An 18,106-nucleotide genomic window follows, 5' to 3' on the forward strand; every position below is an offset into this window, starting at 1 on the left:
CACGAGTCTCTGATGTTCAATTCAATTCAATTTTATTTGTATAGCACTTTTAACAATGGACATTGTCACAAAGCAGCTTTACAGAAATAAATGGATTCACAAAATGATGTTATTGCTTTATAACAGTCTGTAAAGCTGTATTCAAAAGGACACAGGAAACTCTTTGCAGATTCTTAGTAACTTGACAAGCTGTGTGTGTGTGTTTATTTTCTTTAATCGAGATGAAAATGAGAGACTGATGAGAGAATGACTATTTATAGTGATAACAGAAATTATCATTACATAAAGCATAACTAAAAATGGATTAAATAGTATGACATGTCATTCATTGATTAATAAAATAATCAATAGAAAAGGCTTGAAGTCTTTACAGAAATCCGTGTAAGAAAGACATACATTTAGAACCCTAATGAACAAGCCAGAGGTGACAGTGGCAAAGAAAAATTCTGTGACATGAACAAGAAACAATGGACCTCATTTATCAGTCTTTTAGTAAAGTTGTGTGTAAATGTTTGCATAAATCACCACAAGCTATAAATTTCCACTGGATTTTTCCACTTCCGTTTGGGAAACGCTGATTTTCTTCATTTGCATGTGTATGTTTATGATTACCAATCACCTGTAAATTACCAAGCACATGCTAGGCCAGTAAAAGTATTTTCAATAATATACCTGTATAATATTAATAATAATAAATGAGCTGTAAATCTTCCTTTTTTTTCCTAATTTGTCTTAATTCGGGTTTGTGTTGGCTCGCTTTCTTTATTTTTTTTATATTCCTTAATCAATGCCAATAATATACAGTAAAATGACTTGTTTTCGTGAAATGTTCTTGATGGTACTCTTAGTCCCTGACTTACTAAACTAGCATGAGGATGTATTTTAGATAGAGACTTCAAATTATGGGCAAGTTACATGATCTGAAGTCAAACAAGTCGAGGTTTACATTAGTTAGTCTTCTTATGTGTAAATTTTTACACACTCAGAAGCACGAGTAGGCATACGAACATTTTTCTGAATTTACAGGATTTTCATGAACACCAAATGTCTTGTGTAAACACCGGTACTAATGATTCACGCATAAATCCATTCATATACAGCTTGATAAATGAGGCTCATTGAGGGGAATTAGGCACAAACGGAAGCTCATTCTCTTCTGGGTGACACCGGATAGTGGGACTATAAATCATTACCTATACAGATATATAAGAGTAAAGCCAAAGTATGACTAGAATGAGCTGATTGTGAATAAGAGTCCTGGGATGAGCACAGGACAGTCTTTATGATTACAGCAGCAGCTCTTGGGTCTACAGTATCCAGATGAGATTATCCACTGAAGCCAGGGGGAGATTTGGACATAAACTGTATTAATGATATATTAATGAAAGTTATTATAAAGTGTTACCTAATATATATGAACATTTTAGCACAAAGCACAGAAAATATTTGATTAGTATCAATTAAATGTAATGCGTTCATGCAATTTATGAAGGTATTTGATGTCAAAATGTCAGTTTTGTTCTTGTGATTTGAATCTCCAAATACATAATTTAACTGCAATGCATAAATGTCATTTAATATGAATTTTTACCCACATATATGTTTGTGAACATTTTTACCTACTTTCGGTAACACTGGCCAAATGACCTAGATTTTTAAGGCTAAACAAATTGGGTTTGCATGGAAACATAAGTTAGCAAAAGAGTACAGGGTAACCTAATCTAGGTTTTGGGGTCGTTGTCATTTTATTCACTTAGCGTTTATGACTAATATGGTTTGACACAGACCTTTCAAATTATTTGATATTCATGTTAAATTCAAATATATTACATGTTTTGTGCTAAAGCTGATGTAGCACATCATGGTATGTGTTATTTGTAACCAAAAATGGTGAAAATGTCATTACCAAATATGGGCTTGTGCTATTTTTTTGTTTATGCGGTCTGACCTTTGGTCATAATATTGTATATTTTGGTAGGACTTGAACAGCAGGTGCTCTCTAACAGTGAGTAAGTCTATGTATTTGATTTTTTTTTTTCTTTTTTAATATTTTGGTAAAGTTTAATTGTGGCATGGTTTGTGTGTTTGGGATTGTGAAGTCGCTCTCAGATGTCCATCTTCAAATGATTCAGCTGTCATGTATATGTCATTGTGAATGTCCTTAAACGTGAGCAGGTATCTTCATTTCCATCTTCATAGTTGCACACATCCAAATGATCAGCTGACATGCGGCTCTGTAGTGCGACTGAACATTACATGCTTTTCTGAAGTGTTAGCTCCCCATGGAACATGAATTAAGAAATGTTGTAGTATGTCTACTGTAAACAATGCTGGTCAGCAGGAAGCAGAAACCGGTTCACATGTTTAATCGTACTTACGCCAGCTCTTACGCTTCCATTCTGCTCTGAGGAGAACATTGCAAGCAGTGTTGAAATGTGCTGCAGACTCACTGATGCTGTGAAATGCTGTTTTTTCATTTGCTAAGCAAAGTGCATAGTTTGCATAAGCCATATGCTTTTTAGGGTATTGGTAGAATGGATTATATTTACATAATGCACTTTATATATTCTGTGGTTTGGTACTTAAGCCTATTTTTTTTCTTTTGTGTTCCACAGAGCAGTTTCCTGGGCAGTGCTAGCTTTTCCGTAGCCGACCTCCTCAAGTCCAAGGACCAGCAGCTCTCCCTCAGCCTCAGGTGAGTCCAAGCAGCCTGGAATTTCTAGCGCTTTTGTTTTTATCCGTACCTCCAACAAGGTCGAGGTCACAGATTATGACAAGTTGTTGAGAAATCTCAAGTGAATCAATTTTCGCAAGCTAAGCATAATGAACAGGTGGAACTTTCTACCTTGCACTCCAAGAATTCTTCCCTGAGCATGATTTTGGCTGCACTCGCGCTCCTCTTTCATCATTTACGTACAGTGCTCGTTGGCGTCGTACATTACGAGTTCCCCGAAGGCAGTGCTTGTCAACTAAACGCCTTTGATCAAAGCGAACAGAGATGACTGGAGTTCCTTCAGAGACCCGGTGACATGCTCCATGTTTGCATGTCGTATTATTCTCTGTCACAATGCAGACACACCTGGGTAGACAGCTGAAGAGATTTGTGTGTCAGCCACATGTCAAAAGTGACTCAATCAATTAGGGAACATTAAAGGAACTTCTTAGCACCTGAGGCTAAGAGGAAATGAGCAGGTAAAATGCAGTCAAACTAAAAACTAGTAAAATATAAAGTAGCAGTTTATATATATATTTTTTTAATCCCCTGCATGTGAGGTGAATCACAGTTGTAATGAACATGCTAAATTGTTTGTGTCATCTGCTGTCTATAAATGTAATGCTTCATGTATTGCCTGTTAAGGAAAAATAGGCAGACTTGATGTTGAGGGAACTAATTTGCAGTGCGGAAGAATCATAGGGAAGCATGAGAAAAAGAAGAAACTATCCAGATCCGTTGCCATTATCTCAACCATTAACAGGATATTTGAAATTATATTTTTTGAAACGAGAAGCACTTTTCATATCACAAAAAGTGCACCTATAAAATCAAAAGCAAGATCTATTTCTTCTATTTTTCCCCCTCATAGAGCAAATGCAAAGCCTGGAGTTCTAACTCAGTGTCCCTGTATATATATATATATATATATATATATGTTTATTTTCATGACATATTTAGTTAGAGAAGCACACTTTTAAAAAAAAATAGAACTAAACTGAATTTCAAATGAAAACTGAAAATAACCATGTGCTTTGGAGCTCACTAAAGGTAATACAATGGTGAATGTGTTTTATACAAAACACATACAAACACACTGATAGATAGAGGACATTTTTCAAAGGCTATCTTAGATATGGAAATGAAATCCCTCAGAATAACACCTTTCCAGGAAGAGGAAACACAATGACACACACACTCACAGATAAGGCTAACATGAGAGTTCAACATTGACATTAATTTTTACCCAGCTCCGATGTTGAGGAAGCTTCAGTGCCCAAACGTCTCCTCGAACATAATTATCCGTCGAGAGACAGAGAGAGATGCTGCTCTCATAACATCACTCCCAATCTGTCTCTGTGTCTCCTTCTCCTCCTCCCGTTCCAAGCTATTCCCTCTCTCTCACACTCTCCGTCTCCACCCTGGACACGCTCTGTCTCGTTTCCCCTTTAGGGGGCTTCTCACTCATGAGCGTCACTGTTGTGATTGGCAGTAACCACCAAACAGATGTGTATGCCCTCACTTCCCTGTCCTTCTCTCTTTATCTATGTCTGTCTTTCACTTATACCCACTATGAAGTGTGACATTACCACTTCTCCTAAACTGGAGGATGACAGGAAGGAACACACACTCATTCTGAAAGTTTCCTTTAATCAAGAATGAGATGGTGAGAGAGTGTGAAGGACTACATTTGACACAGGACTGGAAGCTGGGGTGGCAGGCCAGTTCATCTGAGCAGCTCAGAATGAAAACCTTTTCTGTACATTCATCAAGCATGTTCCAATGAAAAGCTTCTTAGCATCTGAAAGTACCTACTTGTAACATAAGTATCAGTATTTCTCACAGTGGAGAGGTGGAGGTATCATTTTACTCACTTCCTTTTCCAGAGACACCTACTGAATATTAGAACTGGTAGAGTTGTTAATAGAGTTAAATCCTACAAGGTGGCTTTTTGTTAAATGTTTACAGTGAGAAGTGGAATTCATGTGCTCTTGTAAGAAAAAGTGTCACCTCCCTTCATTGTGTGTATTAGCCAGGTTCAATTTGAGTTGAAGCACTTTTTCATATTTCTTCCTTAAATTGCTTTTCTCTTTACAATGAACATGTTTGAGTCATCTCATTTTAATATAAAGACAATGTGGCTGGTGGTGACATGCTATCTTATTGGTTAGTGTTGATGCGTCACAGCTTCATACTTGGTTCCTGGGTTCCTCTAGGTTCTCCGGTTTCCTCACGCCTCCCCCAAAAACAAAACTGATAGGTGAATTGGAGGATTGGAAATTCTGAATTGTTCCTAACGGTGAACGAGTGTGTGACTGTGTGTGTGTGTGTGTGTGTGTGTGTGTGTGTGTGTGGTGCCCTGCGATGGACTGGTGTCTTATCCAGGTCTATTCCTGCCTCAAACACAGTCTTCCCAGGATAGACTCTGGAACCACCAGAATCCTGATTGGCATAAAAAGCAGTAATTTTTTTTTTTTTACCCTCAAACCAATTTTGGAGTACAATGCTGAAGAAAAAAAATAAAACAACCAATGACATCATAGATCTGAAGTCACACTTAACCAGAGACATAGCTACTGGACAGGCAAGGCAGGCAGTTGCTTGAGGTTTTGAGTTTTGAGGGAGATTGCTAAAGGACAGATCTCACATCATCCCGTGGGTAAAGTCCAGCACTACCTGTCTGGAAGCCAGAAAGAAAAAGAGAAAACAAGAAGAAGAAAAGTAAAAGGGAAGCAGAACTGTGGTAAGTGGTGTAAAGTGATGTAATGCTAGCCCAACATCAGTTTTGCAAGTAAGCAGCTAGCTGAGAGTTGCAAGGGGTGGACACAGGCTGACTGCATGGCAGTGGCTAAAAAAAAAAAACACAGGGGCACTTGGAGGGCATCAACTCATGTTTTTTCTACTATAGAGGCACCCTAGAGGGCAAACATAGGATACAGTGAGAGTGTTTCATCCAATTTTCTTGCATCCAGGGGAGCCTATAAGGCACCGCATCTCATTTTCTCCACAGGAACAGCAACATAGAGGGCACTTCATATTTTCTCACATGTAGAGGTACCATAGAGGGCAGTGCATCACATATTCTCCACTGAAAGGGCACCCGAGAGGGCATGTCATCATGTATTGCTGCACGTAGTGACATCTTTGAGGGCAAGTCCCCAAACTGTAAGAGCACCCTAAAGGGCACTTTGTTATGTTTGATCTACCATAGGGGCACCCTAGAGGGCATTTTTGCAGCAATTTTGTCTAACAGTGGGAGATAGGGCTTGGTTTGGAGCACGCAATGTAAATTCTTTTAGCTAGCTTTCTTGGTGTACTTTGTCATTTTGCTCAAATTGTCAACACTTTACCAAAGAAGTTCTCTTGTAGTCTGCATGATATGTAGTCTGCATGTAGTCTGCATGATGATGGTTTATCTAATCAGTAAGCCTGATCTAGTACTACAGCTAGCATGCAGAATATAACCCTAACACGTTCACAGTCAACTTCTAGTTGTCTCATCATATTATACATATTGTAGTATAATGAGGGCCCCTTTCGTTTTCCTCCCTGGGCCCCAGTCTAGAATCGCCTCTGCACTTAACTCTGAAGAATAAATGGCTAGCCACGCTAACATCGATCCATGTAAAACATGTCTGTAAGTTTGTGTGGTCTTTAGTATTTTCAGCATGCGTGAATGTTTTTCACATCTATCATTGTGTTTTCTTGGAGAATTGGGTTATCAGTTGCAACTAACCACAAGACTAGCTTTGCTTCCTGCCCCCCCCCCCCCCCCCCCCCCATCCCCCAACTCCTTTGACAGCACACTTTATTTCTTTTGTATTAAGGTCTAAGTTTGTGTTGTAGCTAAGCCCATGTACAAAGATTCTGTGTAATTCTTGAGTCTGATTCATGGTTTGCCATACAATTTGCAGTGTGGTACTGAGTACACTCGGTCCTTTTGGTTTTCTCTGGCAATTGCACCAAATGATGCATTTTAGTCAATGACTGGTGTTACACATGATCAAGTGATGAGGGAATTTGGGGCAATTACTGCAGCTTTGGCCTGCAGCCAATATCCAATCAGATCCCAAAACACATACTTACTGGTGATGACTGTGATTTTATGAAAAAAAATGTTTGGTACTAAATCAGGGTTGTGACATAAAATGTATCATTCAGCACTGTTATTTAGTGACCTACACCTATGGATTTCCTTCAGACAAACCAGATCTTTACTCTGCGTATCTCTTTCCTCCTGCCACACAACAGGATAAAAAACAGACATCTCTCCATTGCAGTTGTAACTGTTTACAGTATATGATAACTGAAGAATTGATTACCTGTATATCCAAAGTCATAGAATCTAATAGATACAACTGAATAGCTCTGTCTTCCGCTAATGTGTGTGTAATTTGTCAGATGAAGTGAAATTAATGTGCACATTCCATTTTTTTTCTTCAATGTTTCATATTTTTCATCTCAAGATGTGCCATATGCCATAAGTTATATAGAGCAGCATGCTTACTATATTATGTATTATCATCAGTGACTTTTGATTATCTTTAATGGAGATTTAAAAATCGCATTAACGTCCTTAAAGAGGAAGAAGTGCTCAAGTTATTGCTTGGCCTAGATTCTCTCTCCCTCCTTCTCTCAGTTTCTGTCACAACAATATAGGCCAACACAGAGAAAGCAGTAGTTCCTTTGAATCTAGTGTCATATTGCGCAGGAATGCTCTTGCATCTGTACTTTTGTTTTTAAGTAGGAAGTTTTGCTCGACCACATTACAAACGTCTTGGTGCTCAGACAGTAGAGAAACAGTCTCACTCAGATCAACGCAGACTTCCAGCACAGACATGATTTGACGACTGCTCTCTAGCAATGAGTCACATTCTTCCGCAAGCTATTATTCTGCAAGCTTGAAAGCCACGGCTGTATACTTTCACTAATAGCATCGGTCTCTTGGTCTTGTATTTGCCTTCTCCAAAAATCCTAAATCATGCATGTATTTTATGAGCATCAACAAAACACAGGAGTAACACTGTGGTACCAATCCAGCAGCCTTACTCTAGAGTGAGAATCAACTTCAGAGATGACGTTCAAGCACCAGCTTTAAATATGCACTAAAAATGCAGCGAAATCCTAAGCTAGATCAAAATCTCCACCACCTCCTTTGAGAAACTGTATAAAAGCCAGAGGTGCTTTAGCTGATTCTGGTCCCACAAGTTTCAGCCTGAGCTCCAGAGATCAACTTTTCTTCCCTCCTAAGTAGTTTGATCAATACAACATCAGACACACATTTCAGGTTAATATTTGTTTTGTTTTGTTTTGTTTTTAGCATTGGCATTTTTAATTACAATGTCCTTTACATAGAACATGCTTATAAAATACAGATAATGTACACACAACTGTTTGTTAGTGTGCAGCCGTGTCAACTAGAGCTTTGCATTATTACTCACTATAGTAATTAGCTTTTTTTATTTATTTATTTATTTATTTATTTATTTATTTATTTTTTATATGAACACCTGTTTAAGATTAAAGTACTCATTTTGAGTCATAAGGAAAGCCTGCAATGTCGACCACTAACCGCTCACAGGTTCATATTATTACTCTGTCCATATGGCAGCATAATTTTTGTGGGAAGAAAGTAATAATAACCACCCAGATTGTGTTTACAATATACAATTCCAATTTAATTGCTCATAAAACATGCAGTAAAGTCGGTCTGTTTGGTGAACGTCACCTCTGTGCTTACTCACTCAGCTAAACAAATCTCATTTAAGTAAAATATTCACAATATTGTTGCTAACAAGATGGCTCATTTATATGCGTCTGCAGTGGCATTCAGTTCACTTCAACCTCACACTGAATTCAACATTTTAGGCCAAACAATCTGAACAATACGAGAAAGCATTGTGGAAAAACTTTAGTATTTATTGATTCTTTTGATTCTTGTGAATCGATTGTCCCGATTCATGGCTCGTTTACTTCAGGATCTCTGTAAAGTTTTATTGCGTAAGTGTCCAAGTGCTGTAGAGTAACACTGAACTGAATATCAGAAAATGCAAGACAAAAACCTGGATTCATTTTCTTTCAGTACTTAATTGTATCCTAAATTAAGTATTAAAAGAAAATTAATCCAGGTTTTTGTAAATAATAAAATTTCAATAATAAAAGTTAACAAATAATAAAACTACTAATACTAATACACTAATAAAATTTCAATACAAAATTTAAAACCCCATGCTAGCCAACTATTACTCCTAACCCAGTGTAAAAGGCTTTGAAAGAATGCAATATCTCAGTAGATTCATCTCATAGATAAATCAGCCAGAGAGATGGATCTGTGTGCAGTTGTGGCACACTTTATCTAAAGAAAGCACGCAATACAAGGACTCCTAGATCCGTATAGAGCTGCTCAGAGTACTCACCTGGGATCAGTTGCATTGTGTCTCAATAATTATTTATGAGGATCTGAGAGGCAAAGATGGACTCTGTATCAGTGCTGTCAGTAAGAAATGTCCGATGCCACTTGAAATGTTTTCCCAGAGCAATGCAGGATCCATTCTGTAGAGCTGGAGGGTAGACCAACTGTGTCAACATTCACACTGCTGAACTCTGACCGAAAGCTGTGCCTTCTGTTTAATTTTAATGTTTGAATAAGAGTTAATATTCAGTTATCCATTTGGACAGAGGAAAATGTCTTTAAGGTGGTGTACAGTAAATACGCCTGTGCTAGGTAACTTTAATTCTACTACAACAACAACACTGGCTGAGTCGAACACCATTTATGAGAAATGTTATAGAAAAACTGAGAACTGCAGTGGAATCAAAGATACAGCTTGACGTCAGGACAAGTAGAGTTCATGGGAGCAAATAACTGGAAATACAGCTAGCTAAGGTTAGCAAACTTTTTTTTTTTTTGATACAGTTTTTAAAAACTTTTTGAACTATCCACAATTTTTCATCTTTTTGAAATGTAATTAATGGAAATGAACTGAAATGTGTTAATAATGCATACACTAACAATTTACTACATAGCTAGCTAATCATCATCACTGCTAACATTATTTAACTTTACTCTGATAGCTTCTTCCACAAATAATGTACGTCCTTTATTCAGCTTGGAATTGTGTGTTGTTGACTCTCCAACAATTCTGGACACATCTTCGAAGGTTAGTTTCAGCAGTACTGACAAAGATGAGGTGAAAATCTTTCCATTTTCAACCATTATTATAATACTCATGTTTCTGTCGTAAACAATTATTTTACCCTGTATCTACATGCTTCTGGTTTTTGCGAAAAGCATCCCTATTGGTACCTCAAAAGGTACTTCTGGTACTCAAATAGCTGTACACTTTCCTACCGTGAACAGGTTACAATCCTCAACTGACCTGCCTGCACAAAAGAAAACCACTCCACACACTTAGCCAGCTAGAAGTTAGCAACCAAAATGCACTGAACGCTTGTAATTGCTAGCCTGAAATAAATTTTGTTGTTAATGTGTAGTTAATGAGCAGCCTGTGAGTTCATGTGAGAGGAATGCGTGCATGTCAAGTTTCTGTAAAACATGTCACATCAATTCTGATCTGACTGTTCATATCCGATCTGTATTGGATTTCAGTATCAAATATGAAAGTGACTCAGAATGGAATTGCATCTATCCATTTTTATATCGCTAATCCTACACAGGCTCAAAGGGGAGCCTGGACCCTATCCCAGGGGACTCAGGGCACAAGGCAGGGGACATCCAGGATGGGGTACCAACCCATCGCAGGGCACAATCGCACGCACACACACCCCTTCACACACTACGGACAATTTAAAAATGCCAATCAGCCTACACAGAGGAAACCCTCAAATCACGGGGAGAACATGCAGACTCCGCGCACACAGAGCAGAGGCGGGACTCAGAATGGAAATGCATATGCCTTTTTCGATGTGATTCAGTGGTGATTCAAATTGATTCAGTGATGGAAAAAATGTCACATATGACCAAAAACAATTGTTGCTTTTACCTGCATTCAGTTACAAAACCTATTTCATTGTGATGTTTTTTTTTTTCTTTCGTAATACAGATTTTCCAAGGAATTATTTGCTGTGAAAGTGGTACCGATCTATATTTCTGCACACAGTGTTTGAGAAACACTATTCACTTAAGCAGCCACTTGCATGGGAGTGTGTGTGTGTGTATGTGTGTGTGTGTGTTTGTTTTTATCAAGTCCGAGGAAGGGTTGGACTTTCCTTTTGTCCTCAACTCACAGGTCATCGTTTCATGTTTTACTTGCTGTTTGTTTCCTGCTCCCATTGGCGTATTGTATTATTATGCCTCAGTCTTTGGTGTTCCTCTCGTGCGACATGAAAGCCGCTGCAAGCCGACTCGCCCTGTGTCAGTGCTTTAGTTTCACGCTGAGGGCTGAGATCCAGTGCTGTATACACTGTTTGCACAGTGTAGCTTTCAGGATGAGCTGCTTTCTGTGCTGTTCTTTTATGGAAAGAGATGTAATGATCGGTTTGTAGTCATTCTAAGTAAACACATACGGTGTAATGACTGGCTGGGTGGGATGGGCCGTGTTTGTACGCGCAACTTTCCCGTCTGTCAGCGCTGATTGATGGGCGTTTTCTCAGCCTTGGAGCGCCTGAGGAAAGAAAGAACCCTTTTTATAGGCAGACAACACACCTTCGTTGGAAAAAAGGAAGCGTTTTATTGCAGCATCTTTAAACTTCGCAGAGGAAAACCATTCTGTAAGTGACGCTCAATTTTGACACAGCAGCTTCCATATCTAGAGGAAATGTGTTCCTGCAGTCGATTACAGTAGATTGAGGTATTGTCTTGAAAACAATAGTCAAGGCTTTAAAGAGCTTTTATGGGGGTGGTGGATGTAATAAAATGGATGAACACATCAGAACTGTGTGTTTAATGAAGGGGATATAGATCGCTGATGGATGTAAAGATCTTTGGGAATCGTATGTGAAGGAGCCCATTAGTCAGGAGTGAGGTGTGTGAATTTTTCAGTAAAGTTGAACTTTTCCACACGTGACTAAGCTGCACTTGGTGTTTGATTAAACTCTCCTGGCCTGTGCGACGGTGCTGTGTTTTCGTCTGATCCCTAAAGGGCAGCATTACAAATCTGTGCTGTTCTTAAGCAGGCTAATGAAGGCCTGCTGGAGATTAATTACAGGTGCTTTATTTTCTCTCCTGACACTCTTTTTAGAGCAGCATCTTCTAAACCCAGAAATACGACTGTTTTTTAGTGCAAATGCGTCTCGATTTTTTTCCAGACTGTTTTCACTAATGTGTTTGGTTTATAACTGGCTCATGCATGCTATGTGTGTTTACTGCCACACTAAAGTGTGTGTTCCTGGATTTAACCTTAACCCTGGATGTGCAAATGATTTCCCTCTCTCTCTCTCTCTCTCTCTCTCTCTCTCGTCCTCTCTCTCTGTCTGTCTATCTCTTTCTCTTTGTCCATCTGTGTCTCTCTCTGTCTCTGGTCTCTCTCTGTCTCTGAGTCTCGCTCTTCTCGCTCTATCTGTTTCTCCTGTCGCTTTCTCACGATATCTCTCTTGTCTCTCTCTGTCTTTTTCTCTCACTTTCTTTTTGTCTCTCTCTCTCTCTCTGTCTCTTCTGTCTATCTCTTTCTCTTTATCCATCTGTGTCTCTCTGTCTGTGGTCTCTCTCTGTCTCTGAGTCTCACTCTTCTCTCTTTATCTGTTTCTCCTGTTGCTTTCTCACGGTATCTCTCTTTTCTCTCTCTCTATCTTTTTCTCTCACTTTCTTTTTGTCTATCTCTGTCTCTTTTGTCTATCTCTTTCTCTTTGTCCATCTGTGTCTCTCTGTCTGTGGTCTCTCTCTGTCTCTGAGTCTCTCTCTTCTCTCTTTATCTGTTTCTCCTGTCGCTTTCTCACGATATCTCTCTTTTCTCTATCTTTTTCTCTCACTTTCTTTTTGTCTCTCTCTCTCTCTGTCTCTTCTGTCTATCTCTTTCTCTTTGTCCATCTGTGTCTCTCTGTCTGTGGTCTCTCTCTCTCTTCTCTCTCTCTCTCTCTCTCTGTTTCTCCTATCTCTTTCTCTCACTTTCTTTTTGTCTCTCTCTTTCTCTCTCTGTCCCTCTATCTGTGTCTGTTTCTTTTCTCTCTGTGCCTCTCTATTTTTCTTCGTCTCTCTCTCTTTCTTCATCTCTCTCCCTGTCTCTCTCATTGTCTTTTTGTCTCTCTCTTTCTCTATCTATCTGTGTGTGTCTCTTTCTCTGTGTCTCTGTATCGCTATCTCTCTCTGTCTTTCATTGCCTCTCTCACACTATCATTCTCTCTTTCTCTGTTTCTCCTATTTCTTTCTGTCACTCACTTTCTTTTCTCTCTCTCTTTCTCTCTCTGTCTCTCTGTCTCTTCTGTCTCTGTGCCTCTCTGTCTTTGTCTGTCTTTCTCTATTTTTCTTTGTCTCTCTCTCTTTCATCTTTCTCTCTGTCTCTCCTGCCCTCTTCCTGTCTTTCTTTCTCTTTCTGTCTCTGTTTCTCTCATTGTCTTTTTGTCTCAGTCTTTCTCTATCTGTGTGTCTCTCTTTCTGTCTTTGTATCGCTATCTCTCTCTGTCTCTCACTGCCCCTCTCTCTCTCTCTCCTATTTCTTTCTCTGTCGCTTACTTTCTTTTGTCTCTCTCTCATTCTCTCTCTGTCTCTATATCTGTATCTCCCTCTCTTCTTTCTCTGTGCCTCGGTCTTTCTCTCTATCTATCTGTGTGTCTCTCTGTGTCTCTATATCACTCTCTCTGTCTATCACTGTCTCTCTCTCACACACTTGCTCTCTGTCTCTCTCTGTTTCTTGTATTTCTTCCTATCTATATCTCTGTCGCTCACTTTCTTTTGTCTCTCTGTGTCTCTATATGTGTGTCTCTCTGTGCCTCTGTCTTTCTCTCTCTGTGTGTCTGTATCTCTATCTGTCTGTCACTGACCCTCTCTCTCACTCTTTTTTTCTCTCTCTCGTTCTCTATCTCTGTATGTCTATATCTATCTATAGACATACAGAGCGAGTGACGAAAGGAATTTATGTCTCACATCCGTCTGCTTTAAGATACTGGTTGAACGATAATCACCCCTGTCCAGTCTCTCAGTTATTATAACAGTGTTCATATACTATGTAACATTGTTGGTCTGTGTGCGTCTTCATACAAATGCACAGAACTTCCACTTGTGATAATATCCAGTTTCAAACACAGTATTAGTATTTTTACTATTTAACAATTTCATCACAGCCGAGGCATTATTAAAGACAACATGTAGGGCGGGACAGTTCATCATAATCTAACCCTAACTCTAACCCTCTGATCTTCCTCAATGAATTAAACATCATTACGTGTAATACTGGTTAGCTAAAGTTAGCCAGCTGGCTAGGCAGAGGCATGGCTACAAGCAGTGAAGCTATTAGTTTAACAGCATTAAACCAGCAGTAAAGTGGTGGCATCGCTGTGTTTCTACATTGTTTAACTATTTTATCAACTGATTAGGAGAGACATGTTTCATCCATTGTTTCCTGCTCTCAACATACCCTGTGTACATTTTTAATCCACACGTTTTGTACATCTTGTCAACAGTTGGAGCACAGTTTGCTTGAGGATAATACAAGTTAATAGGTCCTCTCTGTCAGAAATCCTGGTCTGTTAATGAATGTTTTTAAAATTCTGTGAAATGAATACAAATGAATGCGCTCTGTTCCCAGTTCAGTTTATCCAGGCTGAGGTCAGTTGGATCCTTATTCCCAGCTCTATCTCGCCAGGTTTAGCTATGTCATCGTGTCAGAGGGAGCACCATCTGCCTGTTTTAACTTTTTTTTCATAGCTTTGTTTAACTTATTCTTACACAACTACATTTTAACATAGCTCACTCAACACTGCAGTTAGATATCATTTTCAGCTGACCATTGTGCATTAAATTAAAAAGCGCAAGCTCTAAATGGAGCGGTGCATTGAACTGTGTAATATGGGATTTCACGTTTAAAAAATCCACTCAGTGTGACTAAGCAGTCATTTTGCAGATTTAAGCAGATTTTGATTTAAACATGAATACTTGGGAAGGAATACAGGCCTACCATTTACACTGTGTGCTTTCTTCTGGTGATTTACAAAGACATGCTTTATAGTTGCTATAATTTAACAGACTAACTAATTTGTTTTAATATTAAATGTAACTATAAATGAATAAACAGTATGTTCTTTAATAAATTTAAAACATGTAATCGTTTGAGAATAGCTGTAGTATAAGAGGAATAAAGCACTTCAGGATTTTGAGGTGGTAATAGTAACTCCGCCATGTTGTTAATTATTATTATTGCAGATTATTATTTAGTCATTACTTTATATTATTATATATTATTATTTAGCCCTAGCTGTATGTAGACACAGTTACTGTAAATGTGTGCACTGTTTTTTCCTCTAAATAGCACATTTTTTTTCTTTCTCACTTCATATCAGCAGTTTTTAAGCTACTTCTCTCTCACTCTGGCACTCACTCTTACACAAGTAGGTGTGGTAAAAGCCATCCAGTATCTATTGTGGTTCTCTAAAATGCATTTCCCTGCAGAAACAGGAATAGGCACACACAGGACCTATACACACAAGCGCACACCCATTAAAGAAGTTAACAGTGCTGATGCTGCTGTATTTAGCTGTGTGTACATGTATATGTGCATACTCAGTATATTTGTGTTTACTCTTTATCTCTCTTATTGACTGATTGCGTTTCTGTAATCCGTTGTCTGCAGTCATTAGTCGCCTCATTTGAAATCAACAAGCAAGCCACATTAACTCATAAATAACATGATATCCAAGTCATGTAAGTATATTATGATGCAAGCAAAAAGCAATTAATTAGGGCCCGTGTTATCAGTGCGGATGCTGTAGTGTGCACACCGTGCCGTGGAGTGAGAGACAAACGATCGGTGCTAACATTTACAGCCTGACTGTGGAGCATTCACGCACTGTATACTTTCTTATGCTGCTCCATGGTTAGTTTGGCATGCATTTACTTTCAAATCTCTCTCTCTATACACATACATACACACACACTCTTGCTCATTTCTTCAGACTCAAAGCATTTTATGTATTTCCAGAGCACACAAGCTTTTCCATATTTATTTTCTCACCACCTCACGTGCCTAATACACTACCCATCGGCTCCTCATTTGCACATGTATGCTGGAATTATGAAAAATAATTACTCAGCCTCTACACCAAATCCTAATCCACAGTGGGAGCCATGCACAAATTCCACCTGCATCCTGAATTCATTAAGGCACGTGAGTAATCTGTCTTCAGGGACAGGAGAACCGAAGCTCGGCTGCACTCGTAAAAACACAGAAGCTAGAAATGAAATGAAGCACAGCTTCCTCATTTGCCTCATTACAGTTGTGTTCAGGTGTTTTGTTCATTGATGGTGATAAATGCACACAGCAGGATAAGCCAAGTTGGTTAGGGGTGCTTTTAGAGACTGCCATTTGGTAATGATGACAGAAATGGGATGAAATAATAGCCTTGTTTGGTTAATAGGACCAAGATTATAAATATGTATGATGAGGCGTCATCATTTACCAAAGCAGCCACTGAAATCTTATCTGGAACCTCTGAGCTTGGCAAAAAGCTCACAGCTCACAATTCAAATAAATTCCCTGGACCTCACTGGATGTTTCCCCTTATTCTCCCCAATTTGGTCTTTCCATTTCCCACCCACTAGTTAACACTCCCCCATCACACGACAACTATCAAACAGAGAGGGTGGGGAAAAAACACGCTTCCTCTGAGATACATGAAGCCAGCCTCTGCATTTTCCAAACTGCTGCTCATGCAGCATCACAGGGCAGCGTAACACACTCAGAGGAAAGTGCTATCTGTGCTCTTCCACATACATGAGCTCTCAGATGCCCATGATTGGCTAGCATAACTGATTACATGGAGAGTAATCTCTCTATCTCTCCCACCCTGAAAGCGCCGCCAGTGTTGTTCCCTTGGTTCCTGGCCATGGATGGCCGTGTCTTACTCAGGAGTTGTTAAGGCTTGGGTTAAACTCAATTCAAACTCAGTAGCAAATATAATAAACTTAGACAATTATGGGTTGGTATTTCAAGTTCTGTTAAAAAAATGAATAATAATGGACCCCCTAGTTATGCTTCAGAGACCCCTTTGGGTCCCCAGACCTCATTTTGAGAACCATTTTATGTCTGAGAGATCATTTGCATATTGTAGGCTTCAGCCCAATATTATCATAACGATTAACAAATGATATATTGTGCCGCTGTATTACAGATGCATTCTGTTCCTTTTAAATTTTAATAGCTACTTGTTTTTTATGAAGTAGAGTAGAAAATACAAATCACACTTTTTGAAAAACTGAAAGAAAACAAAAACAGCATCTGCTTCCAAAGTCCTTGAAGATCAATAACATCATATTTCAGAAGTTCAAAGCTTTTTTTGTTTCATTGTGTGTGCATGGCTTTTCTTTGCGATGTGTGTTTGTGTGTGTTCTGCCAGCTGCACACACCAGCACACACATCCCCAGGGCCTTTAGCTCCACAGGTGAGCCGTTTATGCAGCTCCTGATTGCCCTGTGAAGCCCAGCTGGCTGTCAAAGAGCTAGAGCCTCCTGGGAGCTCATCCCTAATTACGCCACCGCTAATTATGCCACACTGCGTATGCTAACTTGCTGTTGTGGGTAAACTGGCTTTTCTTTCTATTGTTTAATGGCCTGTTAGCTCGGCTCTGACCTTTGACCATCACAGGATAAAATCCATGAATCCGTGCTAGTCTGATCGACCATGCTGGAGCTCACCTATCATTATATTTGTATGTGCAGCCCAATTTCTTTACCATGCTTGACATTTAGGTGACAGATTTTTCTCAGTGACTTATGAGAAAAGATTTTTCTCAGTGACTTATGAGAGGACAAAGGTGTGGATTTTTAATATGAGATGCCAGAGACTAAACAAATAATATAATATTCCAAATTGCCATTTTGGCATTTTTCGTTTGAGTTTGTCTCATTAATGCATCTCTTCATCGGTACCTCTTGGCATCAGTCGAAAGGTCATGGTCTGCTGAAATAAATCAGAATAAAATCGGACAGAATATTAACTCATCTACGAGGCTGTTAAAATGAAAACACCCACAGGCTGCATTCACACCACCAGGAATATTGTTTAAAGTATCGTTGGATCCATCTATTTTGCAGCATCTCTTGTTCTTGTCTCTGTTCTCTCTCTCTCTCTCTCTCTCTCTCTCTCTCTGTGTGTGTGTGTGTATGTGTGAGTGTGTGTGTGTGTGTGTGTGTGTGTAGCCTTGATCTGATCAGGCTTTAAATGTGTTTAAATGTGCCTTGATGCATCAGCTCTGATCTTGCATGGTGATTTATCATGGATCAGCTCA

At 39.1% G+C, this 18,106-nt stretch overlaps 1 protein-coding gene across 11 annotated transcripts in view; it reads left to right on the plus strand.

Moving 5' to 3' along the window:
• Positions 1-18,106, plus strand: part of inpp4b (inositol polyphosphate-4-phosphatase type II B) — a 332,497-nt gene that overhangs the window by 212,846 nt on the left and 101,545 nt on the right. For 9 of the 11 annotated variants that reach the window (XM_034302375.2, XM_053232415.1, XM_053232414.1 and 6 more), the window contains one exon: positions 2,616-2,695. In XM_034302375.2, the coding sequence (XP_034158266.1) occupies positions 2,616-2,695 (80 nt within the window). Of the gene's footprint in view, positions 1-2,615; positions 2,696-9,428; positions 9,600-9,654; positions 11,444-18,106 lie in introns of those variants that run through there. The other 2 variants (XM_034302419.2, XM_034302416.2) reach the window with 2 other exon arrangements.

The sequence above is a fragment of the Pangasianodon hypophthalmus genome, chromosome 3, assembly GCF_027358585.1.
Source record: "Pangasianodon hypophthalmus isolate fPanHyp1 chromosome 3, fPanHyp1.pri, whole genome shotgun sequence".
Taxonomy (NCBI): Eukaryota; Metazoa; Chordata; class Actinopteri; order Siluriformes; family Pangasiidae; genus Pangasianodon; species Pangasianodon hypophthalmus.